Consider the following 18,914-nt stretch of genomic DNA (forward strand, 5'->3'; position numbering starts at 1 on the left):
TTAATTAAAAACACATTTATTATTACATTCTTATTGATATTATTATTACATTCCTTTCAATATCAGGCCATTTGCTCAGCACCACAGCATACCAAACCAACCCGTCTGCTAAAGTCTTCGCTGATAGAAAAATAAATTAAGACCAGTTTCACATTTCATTAAAACGTCACTTTCATTACACGATGAAACAGAAAACATCATAGCAGGACAGAACACAGAGTGAACCAACCAAAATACAAAAGTCAAATAAAGCTCTTTGATAAAAATATGAGATTGATTTATTGATGTCCACAAATTACAAACATAGAAATAGTTTAGTTCGGTGTTTCTCAACCACGCTCCTGGAGGACCACCAACACTGTATGTTTTGGATGTCTTCTTTGCTTATCACACCCATTACAGGACATTACAGGCTAATAAGCTGAGGATCTGAATCAAGTGTGTTTGGTTAAGGAAACATGGAAGAATTTGCGGAGCTGGTGGTCCTTCAGTAACATGGTTGAGAAACACTGGTTTAGTTGGAAGTCTGAGTGGAAAACCTCTCTTAAAATCCTTCAAAAAAGATCTGAAGAGTAACATCCACTACAGGTAACCATAGTAAGTTTATCTGACAGCAAATAACAGATCGGGAGCGACTTTTAAATACCCCAGAGTGCAACGATTTCCAAAATAAATATTAAAGTAAAAATTCTGAATACGTCTGATATGTATATTCTTACATACCACCTTGTTTTACATACCTAAAATGCATGAATATATGCAAATACCAACTGAATCAAACAGAGTGGGTGGGTATCGTTTCGCTTTTCTTATTATTGGTAATAAAGTGGTGAATTCTGAAGTGTGTGCTAAGTATCTTCAAGTACTGAACTCTCAATCCCTTTCTCCATTAATACATCTTCAACATAACTGTCTCCTTGGCAACATGTGTTGTCTAGGCAACTGCATCACAAACAGAAGGTGTATGTATTTATTATAGGTGGAAGTAGAGAATGTGAATGTCTACGATTAACACACAGCTCAGATAATTAAGTGTTGTTGGTATGGAGCTGTTTTCCCCCTGTGGTGAACACTTCAGATCAGTCACACTCTTTCATTTCTCTAGCTTTTTGGCTTAGAGTTTCCTTTTTTTGTAGTGGGAAGGCAGCGGATACGCAATTCTGTTTCTTCTGAGCATCTGCTGTTTTCTGGAGGCTCCACTTTCTTTTCCTGCGGTGATGGATCACAGCTCCCAGACGCGTTTGATTCCCACTCTGATGTTGGGGTGGATCATGGGACCTGAGGATGCTGTAACTGTCTCTCTGCTGTTTGCGTGTATGCACTATTCTCTTTCTGCGTCCTTCCCCCACCTGTAAGTCATGTTATTGTCTGGGGCTGTTGATGTCTGTGAGCAGCCCGTGTCAAAAGTACTTAAAGTTATTGACAGGCTTAGAGAGCTCACTTAGCCATTTCCTCAGCAACTGCCTTCCCTAATTTGTCTTTCAAGTATGCCACTTTCTGCCAGTCAGACTTCAGCTCCAGAAATTCAAAGTACGGCACCTGTAGGGGAACACAAAGAGTGAGCTTGGGGAAATTAATATGCTTGATATTGAAAGTGTAGCAGCATTTAATATTCAGTGAATTCTTAAGGGCGAAACTAGAGTCCTTTAGATATCTGACCATGGGATATGAAATTTTGTTTGAGGATGGAAGATTTTTTCCAATGCAATCTCAAAGCAGTTTGTAACTTTTTAATTTAATAACTTATTGAAATTAATTTGTACATTCTAGTACAATTTGCTTATCCCCCAATGAGGAATAGGGTTAGTGATGGGGCTTAGGGGCACGCCTCCCTTTAAAAATCCTATGACTGCCAACAAAATCGCATAATTCCATAATATATAGTACGCTAAACTCAGTATTCAAGCAGAGTAGTATTCATAGAATTAAAAAACAAATGCATGAAGTACCCAGATGACTTAACTACTTTCAGCAAGATTCTGAAGTGCACATCCCATGCACGCTGCTTATCCCATGATGCGAGAGAATTCATGAATGGGAGTGAAGCGACGTAACTCATGAGTGTAGGTCACGTGATCATGACAAAATGGTGGACATAGTACATCTGAATTCCATTCATACTGCCCACATTCATACTGTATAGAACAGTGGTTCTCAAACTTTTTCACCAAGTACCACCTCAGAAAAACTTGTCTCTCCATGTACCACCATAATGACCAGTATTCCAGTATTAAAATACAGTAGCGTAGTAGGCAAAAAAGAGGCAGATAAATTCTTAATTAAAATATGTATTATTGTCATCCACTTAAAACATTAAAAATAGAACATTAACATTAACAGTGCTGTGCTTACAGATAAAAACAAAAAACAAACAAAAAAAGTATAATTTAAATTGTGATTTTAAATGTTAATAAAAAATGGCACTGTACTTAAAAAGCAAAAAGAAAACTACTGTACTTGAATGTAACATGTTGTCGTTTGAGTTAAACGGTTAAAAGTTTGTTCATTTTCTTTTATTATTGAGCGATTCCTCCGTGTACCACTAGAAGGAGGCCTGCCTACCACCACTGGTACATGTACCAGTTTGAGAACCACTGGTATAGAACATACTTTTATAACGGCTGAGTAGTATGTTTAAATTCAAACGCAGTACCTATTGAGTCGTAGGCAGTTTTGGACCGTGTATGTTTTCATTCAAATGATATTGAATGAATTTGTACGAATTAGCTACTTTTCTGACAAGGCGTGAAATACGTTGTTTCCTTCTGAGATTGAGCTGATTTTTTTTATACAGATTCACAATCGGTTCAAGCTGTTCACGAGAATTCATTGCGTTCAGTCCTTTATGTTGTCCCAACACAAATCAATTAAGATAACTGTTTTTACTAATTTAGGAAAATAAATTTTACTCAAATAAATCAAGAATTGTCGTTTCACTCATTTTAAAATAAATAGTTACAGAAGTAATTTTTTTCAGTGTGATTTTTATGAAAATTTTTTTTAATCTGCATCTTTTTCAGAATTTAAGCTCACTTAGGAGCCGATCACACGAACTCGCGCTGCTTATGTGCCCTGGACGCCTCATGTTTATCGCCTCACACCGAATCACGATTTTCCGTTCTAAAATGCAAGCCGCACCGCACTGCCTTTTCTGTTGACAAGATAAAAAGTAGTGCAGTGTGCTTTATGTCACTAGGCAACGACTGAGTCAGCTGCATATTGCTTGCAACACCAAAAACGCGAGATGCAGCAGGCGATAAACGCGAGGTGTGTTGGGTGCATAAGCAAAGCGCAAAACACTCGTGGCCGTTAGTAAACCATTCAAAAGATGCACCTCTCAATGAAAAAAAGTGCATTCAATATGATCGCCCCCTAGGCAAATAATTCGAAAAAGTTGCCTCTCAACACAATAAGAGCGTTCGGTGTGATCAGTTCCTAAGCAGCACGCAAAACGCTGAAGTTTAGTAAACCATTCAAAACGGCGACTTTTAATGCAAAAAACGTGTTCAGTGTGATCGGCACCATGGACCTGATTTTAACAAGTTGGCAACAGTGAACTGGGCTATAGGGCTCTACATTCAGGCCAACTGGCGTGACTGACCTAAATTAAGGCTCATAAACATCATATAAATATAAATATTTTCAAATAAATTCAATCAGATTTTTATGTTATGTTGCAGCAGCAAAACATGATACATGACAACAGTGATGTTTTGTGGCTCTTTGTTGCAGTCTGCCAGAAGGCAGCAAAAAGTATATGCATACAGTAACACAATTATAAAAATGTTATTTGTAAATTGTCCCGTTTTAAATAAGCAGGACAAGCACTCTTTAATCTTAGCATAGAGCTGGGCTGTACAAAATACTGTTACAGTATCAATAGTGCAATGTGCACAATCGCAATAGTCACATAGAAGGATGTGCCATGTTGAGTTGGTATTACAGTTAACCAGAAGCCACAGTTCAGAACACATGACATTTGTGGAGTCATTGCAGAGTAAAAAGAGTGTGTGAGCATTTCAGGACAGTTTAAGCATTAAAGCACAATAAATTGTAACTTTAATAGAGGTTAATATTTAACTCCTAATATTTTGACTCATAAGAAAATTGCAAACTGCTTATTTAATTTCTATCTTTGATCTGTTGATCTATCTTTGATTAATTAATGTTTTTAAATGTGTTTATTATATTTTATCCAAATGATTCAATCCTCTCCAGTCATCCCAATGATTCTAAATGATTAATTAATTACTTCCAAAATAGGCATATTAAAGCCACCGGGTAAAACTGCATGTATATCATGTTATATATTGCGAAAAACAATTTCAAATGTTTCCAATATTATGCAGGCGTACAGGGAGTCCAGTTATTTCACAACTTGTAAACAAAAAGTGGAGACAAAACAACACCTACTGAAAATGGCAAACATAATAGATGTCCTAATTGACAAGTGCATGTGTGAGTGGTTTAAAAGATATCAGCAACCTGCAATTTAAAACAACACCCTTGCTCAAGCCATTTTCTTTTCCATCACAACTTTTGTAAAGAAAAAGTGCTGGAAGAGTCTTCCTAGTGTGTATGTGTTGAGGGCCTGTGTTCTTTCAAAATATAAAATTAGTATACTATCTGTTATCTGTGCATCCAGGCTTCATGAACACTGGCCTATTAAAATGGCTCATCTAACACGTCGAATGACTGGAGCATTATGCCAGCTTTGTGCTCAGTTTGAAGTCAAGACAAGTCCAGCCAACTCCATCTAACTGTACCCCAGGAGGCAGAGGGCTAACAGGATTGGCCTATATGCTGCAGACAGAGCCTGAGTCCTTTTCCGCAGTTCTGTCTTTACTGCCGCTATTTATAACCCAAAGCCAAGGGGACTGACTGCCATGTAATAGCAATGACAATAGGAATAGGGCTAATCAGGTTACTGAACTACAGAGGCACTATAATAAGAGTGTATCGAATTAGAACCGTTTACGCGAGTTACGTGAGACCTTCAGTAAATGATGCATATCTATTCGTGTACACCTCACCCCTAATATCCATGTGAACTGATTCCTAAAACAAATTTGCTTATGTTTCAACACTACTGAAATACTAGTGATCATGCAGGTCACAGATGCGTGTTCACATCATGCACTTTATTATATACGAACTATTAGCCCTCATGAATTATTAGCTTCTCTGTATATTTTATAAATGCTTTATATATATTTTAACACATTTCATAATACATAAATAATAATACACATTTTCATAATACAAACAACATAAACATAATAGTTTCAATAACTGATTTCTAATAACTGATTTCTTTTATCTTTGCCATGATGACAGTAAATAATATTTTACTAGATATTTTTCAAGATACTAGCATTCAGCTTAAAGTGTAATTTAAAGGCTTAACTAGGTTAATTAGGCAAGTTAGGGTAATTAGGCAAGTCATTTTATAACAATGGTTTGATCTGTAGCCAGACGAAAAAAATACTGCTTAAAATTATAATTATAAACTGCTTTTATTCTAGCCAAAATAAAAAAAAAAAAACTTTAAAAATATTATTGGAAATGCTGTGAAAAATTCCTTGCTCTGTAAAACATAATTTGGAAAATATCTGATTCACAGATTCAAAATTCAGAGAAGGGCTGATAATTGACTGTTCATAACATAACATGCACAGTATATATGCTTTATACCTATCATTCAATTAGTACTGCGATATGGCTGCATATTAGCACTACAGTGAAAATTACCATTAAAAAATTAGATTTGAGAACCAGAACCTTTGTTTCTGGGTTCTACTTTAAACACACACACACACACACAAACACACATTTTTTTACACACTACACAAGCTGGATGCCTATAAAAGACAGAATAACTTCAACCAATGTCCAATGACCAATATTGTAAAAGTGACAGCCCATATGAATGAGCTCTTTCTAATGTTAGAAAAAGGTAATTAAGAACCAAATTAATTTGCAAAATAATTCATACAATTATTAATGAACGAGACCCCCAGACATCCATTAAGACTAAACTGATTGAACATTTAAAGTGACAGATAACAACATAACTTAGCGATTTAATTATCCTTATTGCTGTGAATAGGTTTCAATAATTAAAATTAACCCATTGGTTTTTTGTACTGTGTCTCACCTCCACGACTATAAACCCAGCCAACTGTAGATGGCGTTTCTGCATTGCAAAGCGGCCCAGAAGGTCCTTGCTCTTCAGACAAAAGTTTGAAAAATCCCAAGCCACAAATGCTATTCTGTAAGTAGACAAAACACTGTAACAGTGAGAGGTCATACGTGTAAGTGAACTTAAGTCAAGTTATCTGCATTAACACTTACCGTCGTGTCCCTTCAGGTAAGGCATCAGCTCCACCACCTTCAGGTAGATGAGGGGCTTTAAAGTTCTCCATATCTATAGGCTTATTCTCTGAATCGACCACAAGCTCCCCATCTGTGGAGAACATATTAGTTAACAGATTCATACAATAAAAAAAAATATTCAGTCTGACTATTCCTGCCATGACACCAAGCCAACATCAAAAAAACTAGCAGTGACAGAAAATTACTGCAGTTCATGTTAGCTCGTCTCAATAAACAGCTAAAAGGACATCATATGATATAATAGCGTGTGTTCTGCACCTGTGTTTCGGAAATGAATTGTCAATATCAAGGGTTTTGGATCCTAAAATATATTAAGCAACTATACAGTTTCTTGCATAAAGATACTGTGAAATATATTGTGAAAAACTGGGTTATAGAGCATTATTTAAAACACTATTTAGTTCAGAAACACAATTAATAACCTAAGGGAATGTTTAGATGTCTTGAATTTGCTTGTTTATCTCTCACCTTTTTGTGCACCAACTTGTTTGCTAAACAGAGGTGCGTTTCCCAAACAAAGATGTAATATGAAATATCATAGTATAATGCATTGTTGGAGAAACTAACAAGCTAGTTATGTCAAATAGATACATTGCTTGAACCACGTTGGTTTAAAATAAGAAAAAAAAAAAACACAATTACTCTTAAAAATGCTACTTTATATATTCTAACTAAAAGACACACAAAATAAAATGTGTACATGCATGCTATGAAAGATACCAATTGAATTGCATGTTAGCTTATTTGGTCACGTTCATGATCCATTTGTCAAATTAGGATAAAACATGTACACTTCCTGACAAAAGTCTTGTTGTCTATCCAAGTTTTAGGAACAACAAATAATAACTTCTAGCTGATCATTTGGTATCAGAATACGCTTATATGAAAGGCAAGAGCCTCTAGATAACACTTATTTTACCAAAATAAAATATGATGATGCCTTGATTTTTAAGTATTTAATCAAGACAGTAAGATCTGACTTTGCTTAGACAAATGTCTTGTCAATTAACAGAAATAATGTACAGTAAAGAATATAAAGTCATGGTGCAGTGGAAAAAGAATTAATTTTGTGTGACTCCCATGAGCTTGAACGACTGCATCCATACATCTCTGCAATGACTAAAATAACTTAATAGAGTCATCTGAAATGGCAAAAAAGTGTTCTTGCAGGACGCCCAGAGTTCAAAAAGATCCTTTGGATTTATCTTTAATGCCTCCTCCATCTTACCCCAGACATGCTCAATAATGTTTATGTCTGGTGACTGTGCTGGCCAATCCTGGAGCACCTTGACCTTCTTTGCTTTTAGGAACTTTGATGTGGAGGCTGAGATATGAGGAGTGCTATCCTGCTGAAAAATTTGCCCTCTCCTGAGGTTCATAATTTAATGGACAGCACAGATCTCTTGATATCTCAGGCTGTTGATGTTGCCATCTGCTGATCTCTCACATGCCCCCATTTTGAATATAATCCCAAACCATGATTTTTCCTACACCAAACTCGACTGATTTCTGAAAAAAATCTTGGGTTCATGTGGGTTTATAGAGGTCTTCTGCACTATTTGTAATAATTGGGATGCAGTTCAACAGATGATTCATCGTAAAAATTGACCTTCTGCCACTTTTCATGATTAACTAGAAGTCAAGTTACTATTTGTTGCTCTTACAACTAGGATAGACAACAAGACTTTTGTGAGGTAGTGTAGTGTAACCACACATTTGATATGCGGTTTGCAAATATTCTTTGCAATAATGGATTCGGGAAACAGTAAATCGTAGAACTATCACTATATTCCATTCGGCAGGGTTCACCCCATGCCCTAATACAATGAAAGGATTTACCCTGTGGAGTGACCGCTTCAAAGGGGCATAGGATGTAGGGACAGGCATTTCGAATGGAAATAGCTGTCTTACACCAAACAACTTGCTTGTGCAAAGAATTATTTGGGCCTGTAGTGTCTAAAATCCTTAATTCTAAAGAGACCATCGAAATGGTCAGTCTTAAACACTTAGATATGGAACAAAACTTCAATATGGAATCCATCATTATTTTCACTCCATCCCATTTGCAACACAACGTATATGAGTAACAATGGAACTTTAATTCGCGACATCAATGGGCTAACTGGTTTCGTAAGACGCACCACTGAACATCCAATCAGATCATTCTCTCTTACTGACATCTCCAACACACTGAATTGTGCAAACTGCTATCAGTGTGAGCCTGAGTAGAGCCGTATTGTGGAACATAACGCAAAAACTAGCTGCAAACACACTCACAGATGGTCTCAATGCTGGCTTGTTGTGTCACAACACTTGAATAATAATTCAAGCATCCCAAATGAATGGGAATCAAACCTATGTAACCCTGAAGAAATCCCTTCCATTAACTTTATTCTGGCATTCACAGCTGCTACTCACCAATTGTCCAGCCATATAGAGTTTTGACAGCAGTGCGAAGTGCCTGTTTTCGCTCATTGGCCAGGCTCCAGAGGGCCGTGTGCAGGGTTTTCTGCAGAGCACTAGTACTGGACTCTCCTTTACTCTGGCGATCAGGCAGCAACACAGCAGAAGCACCAACAGCGAGTCCTAGAGGCTCCAGCTGAGCATAGGCACAAATATTCAGCAATTTCTGCCGATAGTTCTCAGTCCGGCCCTCGATGCCACCTGCTGGATAGGTCAGGAAAACACACAAATTCATCAAATGACTGCAGAAAATCTTTGAAGTACAGTATAGTGAAGACAACAGATCACTATGAGTGTTCCTTAAGATGGGGATGAAATTTACAGCATACAAACTAACTGAGATAAGGGTGAATAAAAAAAAATTGCATCTTTTTTTTGTGGATAAATTTTAATTTAAAGTGCAATAACATTTAGATATTTGGGATTGATAAGATTTTAAAATGTTTTTAAAGACCAAGCCTAAACAGTTCATTGTGTAAATACAAGAAATTATTATAGTATGTAATTATAGATGTACCTTATTACTGTGATTGCAAAACTGAATGTTCAGCACAATTGCTCCCCTTTTTACTGTCACATGATCTGTCTGAAATCATTCTTATAGATTTATTTGGTTCTCAAGAAACATTTATTATTATCAATGTTATAACAATTTGCTGAAGATATTTCATCCCAAATTAATGTTTTGCAAACAAAATGTACAGCATTAAACCTGCAACTGAAACTCAAGCATGTTTGCTTGACACACAAGGCTTGTTCTTGTATGTCAATCACACACTGTATAGTTGAACCTTTGTTTGTTTCTCTGATCTTATTTTTTTTAAACTCGCTTTATGAATGTTTTGAAGCATCATAGCTGATGACATATTATTCTGAAGTGAACTCAAATTTTTTGGACACTTTGATACATTTATTTTATAGTTCTTTAATAATTCCAAACAAATAATATGCAAATTATGAATTTTAGAACTAATGTAAAAGTAATTAGTGTACGTTTTGAATAAGTAGGTCAATAAACAAAATAAAAACAAACATCTTATGGACCCCACGTGGATCTGCCTAAAATCCTGAAAGTCAAGACATTAGTCAATGAGGCTATGCTGCCACCAAGTGTTCTGAAAGTGAACAGCAAAAAATATCAATTGGTGCAACATGAGGCTATACAAGATAATAGCCTCTTAGTGTTTTTAGCACATTTTTCTACATACCTGAGAGTTTCTTTTGAAAGTCTGGCTTTATAACAGAAGAGATGTAATCAGAATTAGCCTGGTTAAGCACACAGAGTGACCAGACCAGATCTGTTTTCAGGAAGGGCTCTAAACTTGTAAAGGAATCTTCCAAAGCTTTGTGCACCTATAGCCATACAAATAAACAATAATTACAAATGACATAGATAAATACATGCTGCATTGCAGTTAATTAAGGAAAATAAAAATACTACTATTATTAGTTTATTACCTTTAAGTAAAATTGCTCTTTGCCGAGTTGGAAGTTAAGTTTGGCAAAAGCCATGAGGAGATTACACATCTGCAGGGTGCTGTACTTTTCACTATTACTCACATAGTGCTGAAAGAAAATGGAAATAGAGTGAGGAATAAAGCTGTGTAGATGAAGATTCATTACAAATTTGGATATTAAAGGCAGCAGAATTAACTAGGAGGTGCTGATTTGCTGCAAGAAAAAGACTCTAACCTGAGCAAAGCCTTCAAAGAGAGGCAGGTGGAGCCACTTGAGTAAGGCAAGAGACTTGGCACAACGGCTGACTTCAGAGGAACTCAGTTCAGATAACCTGGGCAACAGCTCCGATGCGAGTCGCTTGAAAAACTGTGTCTGGCTAAAATTCAGCTTACCTTTGATTCAGAGAAAAATGAACTATTAGATTTGTGCTAGAGCTGAACAATATATCATTTTATAATATTGTACAGTCCTAATTTGTACAGCTCTTTATAAAAGTATAGGCCAAAACTCATGCCACGACAAACTTCCTTACTGACCATAAACGTATGCGATGTCAAGCAGCAATGGTGTTTTTAGTTCAAAGGAGGGTTTCTGGTTCAGGTGGTATGAGAGAGCCCGTAGCAATGGCACAGCCCTTCTGTTTTGAGAGGCCAGTGCTAATGCCACCCTCCGCATATCCTCCGCAGTAAAACTCTCTGCCAACTCCAACGCCTGCAAACCACAATAGAGTTTATTTTTAGACATGCAAGTAAAAACTGTAATACAACATACTGTCATTTAAAAATGATTCAAATATGGTAGGCTGGTGCTTGTGTGTAAGCACTCACTTTGTCCTCCAGTTTATCCATGAGAGAGGGGGTGAAAAGTGAAGCACGGCCCATGAGAATGGTTATGGTGCGACTGTCAGACAGCTCAGTCCAGCGCAGCTCCAGTTGTTTCAATAGGGTTGAGGTAAGCACTTCATTTTCATACCTATCACAACATTATAACATTGTAAAAACAAACCAGCAGGTTCCCTTACTGTCTCAAAACCATAAGAAACTCATTAATAACAAGCACAAATAAAAAAAAAAATAACTGGGGTTAACAGGACATTTTCTGAAAGTTTTATTAAAAATACTTTCTTGTTATAGTAATGGTTATTCATTACCTGAGTCTTTGGTAGGGGCTTTTACTGAGAAAGACAAACTGAAAATGGCAACAACTAAAAGGTGCAGTAGGGTGATCTGCCAAAATACTAACCGCTTAGCATATTATCTTTGGACGGCGGGGTGGGACTGTGACTCAAAGCCATACCCCCTGAAATCGTGAGCGAGCGCACCGCGTCACAACAGCAGACAGACAACCTCCTAGTTCATGTCATTCGCAAGTTAGTTAGTGTTTAGCCAGCGCTGTGCAGGAATTACATTTATTACTTAGCCACACTTACATGCTATTTCAGAGTGAACATTCAGATTAGCATGGTAAACAGTATAGGAAGGCTGTCATTGTTTAAAAATGACCCAATATGAATATAAAAGCAACTACCGCTCAATAAAGCAGGTTAGGCGGAATATCGCTATTTACTGATGTTTTGTTGTTAAACTAATATAAATCTACATTATCGATGCTGTCAAAGGACCTTATGAAACTGAAAATAATCACATCAATCTTTCATCTGGAGATTTCAGTGGCTGAACAACACGTCTGTGAATATAAGTCATTCATAACACAACACAATCTAACATAAGCTTAGCCTGACTAAAATATTTTTAAAACAGAACATAACCTGTCCAACAGTAATACTTCAGCCATGGTGTCGTCCTTCCTCAGTGTGCTAATGTAACTCCAATATTGATTCAGGTTTTTAAAAGTTTCAATTCAGCATTTAATTTCTCCTGGTCTCGTGACCGTGCGGCCGCTTATGCAGACGGGCATGTGCGAATGGCGGATCTGCGTGAACAGATGCGCAGAAGTCCAAATCTACATTTGCTGACAGACAGTCTGACCTGCTTATAGGAATTATGGGAGATGTCGGTCCGACTCTATTTAATTGGATGAACATTTTTTTAGTTTTATGCTTTACCCAGAATATAAAAATACATATAAACACATTTAGATCATTTACTGTAATCATTACTATTGGACTGTGAAGAGACTTTCAACCAGCACAACAAAAAATGTTTTTGAAGACAATCACCTACTGCACCTTTAAATGCCACTAACATTAGTTTGTAACGGGGGTTGCACGGTGGCGCAGTGGGCAGCATGTTCGCCTCACAGCAAGAAAGTTGCTCGTTCGAGCCTCGGCTGAGTCAGTTTCTGTGTGGAGTTTGCATGTTCTCCCTGTGTCCAAAGACATGTGGTACAGGTGAATTATGTATGCTAAAATTGAACGTAGTGCATGTCTGTAAATGAGTGTGTATGAAAGTTTCCCAGTGTTGGGTTGCAGCTGGAAGGGCATCCGCTGCATAACATAAATGCTGGATAAGTTGGCGGTTCATTCCGCTGTGGTGACCCCAGATTAATTAAGGGACCAAGCCGAAAAGAAAATGACATTTATTTCACTCGAGTTCCTGTTGTGCTGGATTATATCCTGCTGTAAAGTTGGAGCTAATTAGTAGTTTGAGCAAATGGTGTTTTAAGAACTAAAAATCATTACCAGTTCATTCAGTGTGAACATGCCAGACAGCCATTATTTTGGCAATAGTTCTAGGAACTTGTAACATGTAACTCGTAACACCCAGAAAAAATACCATTCTGATGAACAAAGAAATGCACATTTATGCCTGTGTGAGCTCACGTGACTTGAAAGAAAAGTGTGACTGGAAAGAAGGCTTGATTCAGACTTCAGTGAACATGATCAGGACCATTTGGTATCGGAAGCCATGGGCATTCATTTTGGTAAAGTTTTTTTGAGCGCAAAAGTGCTATTAGCTAAAATATTAATCTTACCCCATTTTGCGCTGAAAGGCTACCCAGTCTGCCAGGTAGGACAGGTGACGATAGCTGAGGCGCCGGATCCTCCAGAGCACTTCATTCTGGATGGCGCCAAGTAGCGGAGCATGAGCAGGGAGACCTAACATGGTGAGAGTACGCAAAAGACCCACCAGAGATCCATTCCATACTGTGGACAACTGTGACAGAACAACACATATTCACTCAATAGGCTTCGATTCATGAAACATGAGCACTTAATTTGAGTAAATTGTTAAAAAAAAACGTTCTGATGTAAATATATGGATTTAAGTGATATCAAATATTAGATGGTATGAAAAAAATGCTGCACACTTTTTTTTGGTAAACTTACAACTGAATTTGAACTTTGTAGCCCCAGCACAATAATTTTTGACAAGTTTTTTTTATATTATGGCCAGGTAATGAAGACATTTTACTTGTAAGATTGCTTTGGATTGAGTTTTTTATATTGAAAAAGTTTGATGAAAAATGTTGATAACTGCATATTATTTTTGTAAAACTGCTCTTGCCATTGTCACTTTTTACAGCCCTTTGATTGTCAAATACTTATACAATAATTGAACAACAAAGGAGAAGCTAATATTACCGGTTACTTCATCTTATAACACATTTTATATGTGATATTACTAGTTAGGGCTGCACGATATTGGAAAAATCTAACATTGGAATATTTTTTGTTCTGCAAAATATATCGCAATATAAACACAATTTCACAAGATGAGTTGAATAACTATTTGGAAAGAGTTTATCATTTTAGATTTATTGGGATGATTCTGCAGGGGAGTACAAGTGCATAAAATACAAGAAACAATCTATAAGCGTAGATAAACTCAATAGAGCAAATGATATCAATTAAATAAACTGCGTTTTATTGTTTTCCAACGACTCGAATTGTATTCAGGTGTACAGTAATTAAATAATACTGCATATTCTTAATTTTATAAACAATTTAATTGTTATTAATTTGTCAATTTCTTTGGCCTGAATGCGTCTAAAACCCTCACACAATCACAGGTCTCAAAAACACTTGCAAAATGATCAATTATAATCGAGGCTCAATATTGCGTATGCTCATGATGTGACAATTGCTGATGATCACGTTGCGATATTGATCAAAATGATATATTGTGCAACCCTTCTACTGATAATACATGATTACTTCTTTGGAATCCAAATCACAGCAACCCAAGTATCTCAGCTGGAAAAAAGCCACGCAACCAAAAGCCATTTTTAGAAGAGACGTAGGCATTTTAAAGCTACATGGTTGTATTAGGATTAAACTATTCTGAATTTACTCTTATGATTATGAATTTTTCATGATTGAGGTCAGTATCTCTAATTTATCTAAAGCAGTTCTCATGCTTACCTGAGTGTTTAAAGTGTCCTGCATGCTCTTGCAGCGAGGATCCAGCAAGACTCCTTTGGCTCCCTTCTCCACGACCCGCAGGTTTAGCTGTATCAGACACCTGGCGGCCTCACTGCCTGTTCCACCATGCTGATCCCACAACTGAAGCACTTCGTCTGGGGTGGATGCTTTTTCCACAAGTTTGATCAGTTTTGTACGTTCATATGGAACTGTTCCCTCCTCTATCTTGGCCAGTTCATTGCCCTGACAGAGATGCCGAACAGAAGGTCGGATCCAAGACAGAGTCATCAAGCACAGAGGCTCTGTATGGTGGACAGTGGAGGTCTGCAGGCGGGCAGAGGCTGTGGCAGTCCGAGGGCTGCGAGGAAACCATCGTGCCCATCTGCACAGCAGCCTGGTGGTCATTTTTTAAAGGAGACTTTCTGGATTCAACACCAATCAAAGCATTTGCACCCACATCTTCAGCTGAGCTGTGCACCTAAAAATCAATCAGGCAGAATGTATAGTACATTAAAAGAAAGTCTCAGATGAACAAAAACAAGGCCAGCTAAGAGAAAAATAACAGCAGTCATGTTATAATAATGATGCTTATATAACATGTATGTTACTGGTCAAAAGTTTGGAAATCTATCTTAAGATTTTTGTATGTGTTTGAAATAAAACATACAAATAAAATGATAAAAACAGCAATATTGTGAAAAATACTATTTAAATTTAAAAACATTCATTAAAATCACAATGTCACAGTAGGGCTGGCGATTAATCAAAAAGCTTTATTTGTTACTGTTGTGTTACTTTGCACTATATTGATGATAACTGGAAGCTGCACCAGAGATGCTTTGAGATGGCATATTTTCCATTACATCAAAATTATTATTTACATTCATATATTTGTTTACAGAAGATGCAAGAAATGCACTGTTTAAAATATTATTTACAGTGTATGCAATAGTTATTTTATTTTTATATTTTAAGAGATACTGCATATTTTCTATGTTTAATATGAAAAACACAGATTTGTTTTGTTTTCAAAAGTTCAAGTAATTTATTTTCACTTATTTATAAGAAAAAAACTGTTGGTTTGAGGCAACTTGTTTTAATTTCAGCTGTTCAACATTGAAGTTCAATAAATAATCATAGATGTTAGATAGTGTTTCCTTAATTTATTTTAAAATCAAGTAAGGCACCCTTCATTCAAAAATCTCTCACTTGTAAAATGTGAGCACATTTACTTTACAAAACTTATCAGTGAACTGAACTATGGGGGCAAAAAAAAAAGTAATATTCTTTCATTAATCGTAATCAAGTTAAAATGTTCAATTATTCAAGATCTTAATTTTAGGCCAAATTGATTGAGGTAAAGTTGGTTTTATATTTGCACATTTGTTCAGTGACAACATGCTCCCTACATTGTTTACCATGGTACTTTGAATATTCGTTCAGAAATTCAATTCAATTCACCTTTATTTGTATAGCGCTTTTACAATGTAGATTGTGTCCAATCACATGTAGATATGTGAAAAATTTTGTACTTTGATAGTCATTGGCTCCTGATATGATTTCACTAATTAGAATTTGCTGACATATACTTTTCTGAAATTATATTAGCAAGGAGAAAGTCTGAATGTTTAAATATAAAACCAACTTTACCTCAATGCCAAATCGCCCAGCTTTGTCACAGCAAGGAATTATATTTTTAATACATTTAATTCATTCACAGAAAACAGTTACATGAACTGTAAGAATCATTTCTATTACTGTTGTATTGTTTTTATCAAATAAATCGAAACTTGGTGAAATAAAGATTTCTTTCAAAAACATCAGATCCTAATGTTTCCCATCTTCTGACTGGTAACGTTAGTGTTCTTGGCCTTTTGTGTTTGTGTAATATAAACAATTCTATTATTCTGTATATTTCTATAATTGGTAGTAGTATAATAATTAATAATAATAACAGATTTATTTTTTAAAACAGATCATTACTAGTATTAAACTTTAACACTTTCTAAATATACTACTTGCAAACATCTTACAAAGATCTGTCAGATATCTGCGTTTTCTAGCAGTCTGTCATGGGAAGAAGTCTATTCTGACCTTGCCGTTTTGGGCAGGCGCTGCAATAAGCTTATGAAACGGTGCTCGTTATTAACATACAATTTGAGAAACAGAGCAACCGCTGAAGCTATCCGATAAATACGTGTCATGGTAACTGCACAGGACTGCACTGTCGCCAAGGATAAAGTAATTACTGCTTGCTTACCTCGTCAAATAAGGTTTTATAAGTGGATCGACGACATTCACATGGAGGAACGATCAGTAGGAGTCGCGGAGGTTTTGCGTCAGGGAGCCGGCAACATGTGATTTACACAACGCGTCGTGATTGGTGGCCATAGGAGGAAAAAAAAGAGGAAGGAAGAGTTGTTTTATCAACTCAACGAGGGACATAAAGGCAAGCGAAGCAGTACACACAACATATGTTCACAACATATTTTGTTAAATATCAATTATACATTTCACACTGGTAGTGTTTTTTGTGATTTGTTACACTGTATATTAGGTAATTAGGAAATTTGAAATCACTTCATCTTAGCATTAAACATTACCTTATATAAATACTCTCTAATATACCACCAAACATTATTTTTTATTCAAAATGTAAGAAATAAATAAGGATTTGTGATGGTCAAAATCAAGTTAACTGAGAAATTCCTGGAATATCAAGTGAATAAATTAATTAATTGCAAAGATATAGAAAGTCAGAAGTCAGTCGGTAACTTTAGACCCATATATGCTTCAAAGGGTTAAAGGGAAAAAAAAAAAAAAAAAAAATATATATATATATATATATATATATATATATATATATATATATATATATATATATATATATATATATATATAATTTAAAAAAAAATTTTTTTTTTTAAGAACAGTCACTGTGATGTCACTGCAATTCTGTCAAAAAATGGGTCTTGCATGTCACATAAAGTTTTTTAGGTACAAATGTACAAATCAATCTGATGTTAAAATTTACTTTTACTTGTATCATTATTTAAACACTCCTACCTTTGCACAGTCTTTTAGTTTAAAAGAAATGATTTGTTATTACTAAGAATTTGCAATTAAATCTAAATAATATATCTTGAACCTTTTCTTTTAGTTTGGATTTTTTTATATCTAAACAAAAATGCATGGCTTCAATTCCTACTTTTTGACATTTTCTGACTGAAGTTGAGTCCCTGCTCAAATCTTTCCGTATGTGTAACAACAAAAAATGTGTCCGATTTTTGGTATGAAAAACTGTTTTCTAATGGCTATGATTTGTCTATGATTTGATTTCTATGATAGCTTTCTTGTAATGCTCTTAATTTAATAATTTTCATACACTTTTATACAATTCTAGTTTACTTACCTTTTTTGCTTTGTTAGTCTTTTTTTTACTCTGCAGTTAATGTGACTTGCGTTTTCCCTCTCCCATATCTCTCTTTTCAAGAGTTCACACTAAGCCAATGATTGATTATAACGCATGTTTGGCATGGGTTGTTTGACAGAGTATGTGCGACGTGTCTGAAGAAAGAGCGAGGAGGGTTGCAGTGTGGAGGTGTGAGGAGGCATATTTGAGGACGTGCAATTTCCAGAAAATTATCACTTGTTTGCAGGCATCAGGGCCGGATTAAACAATGGGCATTATGAACAAAGGCCCAGGGGCCTGTGTGCACTTGGGGCTCCTGCAGGGGGGAAAAATGCAAATTTTAGAATGTCTATTTAGGCTAAGTGCAAATAGTGCACCTCGTTGGAATAAGCTGGTTAAGTGAATCACGCCCATAACCTTTTGATTCACAGAGAGAACATAACTAAAGAGCGCAAGAGATAGCAGTGAGAGTGGCGTAGTGCGTAAAGCGCATGGCAACATGTTTTGTCGTGATCGATTATGAACCCGGTTCGAATTCAGCGTCTGATGAACACTTTTTTCTTTTTTCCCACTACATATCAGATTTTGCCCACTCTTCCTCTCGAGGAAGACAAGTAGGAATCATTAATAAGTGTGTGTATTATGGAGGGCGACGCAGTGGCGCAGTAGGTAGTGCTGTCGCCTCACAGCAAGTAGGTCGCTGGGTCACTGGGTCGCTGGTTTGAGCCTTGGCTGGGTCAGTTCAGTTGGCGTTTCTGTGTGGAGTTTGCATGTTCTCCCTGCGTTTGCGTAGGTTTCCTCTGGGTGCTCCGGTTTCCACCACAGTCCACAGATATGTGGTACAGGTGAATTGGGTAGGCT

The 18,914-nt window shown here is 36.3% G+C and overlaps 1 protein-coding gene across 2 annotated transcripts; it reads right to left on the reverse strand.

Moving 5' to 3' along the window:
• tbrg4 (transforming growth factor beta regulator 4) lies at positions 1-16,972 on the reverse strand. 2 transcript variants are annotated; one of them, XM_087287174.1, is made up of 12 exons: positions 16,902-16,972; positions 14,642-15,119; positions 13,252-13,433; positions 11,145-11,289; positions 10,854-11,028; positions 10,552-10,709; positions 10,318-10,425; positions 10,068-10,212; positions 8,815-9,060; positions 6,355-6,466; positions 6,158-6,272; positions 1-1,539 (listed from the first exon to the last, which is right to left on the reverse strand). In XM_087287174.1, exons 2-12 carry the CDS (start codon positions 15,044-15,046, stop codon positions 1,438-1,440), a joined length of 1,893 nt encoding a protein of 630 aa, XP_087143300.1. In that variant the 5' UTR covers positions 15,047-15,119; positions 16,902-16,972; the 3' UTR covers positions 1-1,437. The 2 variants fall into 2 exon arrangements, with proteins under 2 accessions (XP_087143300.1, XP_087143299.1); XM_087287173.1 differs by having other exon boundaries at positions 8,815-9,063.
• Between the last annotated feature and the right edge of the window lie 1,942 nt (positions 16,973-18,914).

This window comes from Danio rerio, chromosome 16 (genome assembly GCF_052040795.2).
Source record: "Danio rerio strain M-AB ecotype USA chromosome 16, GRCz13ab, whole genome shotgun sequence".
In the NCBI taxonomy this organism is placed as follows: domain Eukaryota; kingdom Metazoa; phylum Chordata; class Actinopteri; order Cypriniformes; family Danionidae; genus Danio; species Danio rerio.

What these genes read in the sequence shown, in the direction of transcription:
- tbrg4 (XM_087287173.1), bottom strand. Translation starts at nt 15,046, where the DNA reads ATGACCACCAGGCTGCTGTGCAGATGGGCACGATGGTTTCCTCGCAGC. An exon ending in TGACATCGCATACGTTTATG is followed by an intron (nt 10,710 to 10,853) that starts GTCAGTAAGGAA and finishes TCTGAATCAAAG; the next exon opens with GTAAGCTGAATTTTAGCCAG. An exon ending in TCTTTGAAGGCTTTGCTCAG is followed by an intron (nt 10,426 to 10,551) that starts GTTAGAGTCTTT and finishes ATTTTCTTTCAG; the next exon opens with CACTATGTGAGTAATAGTGA.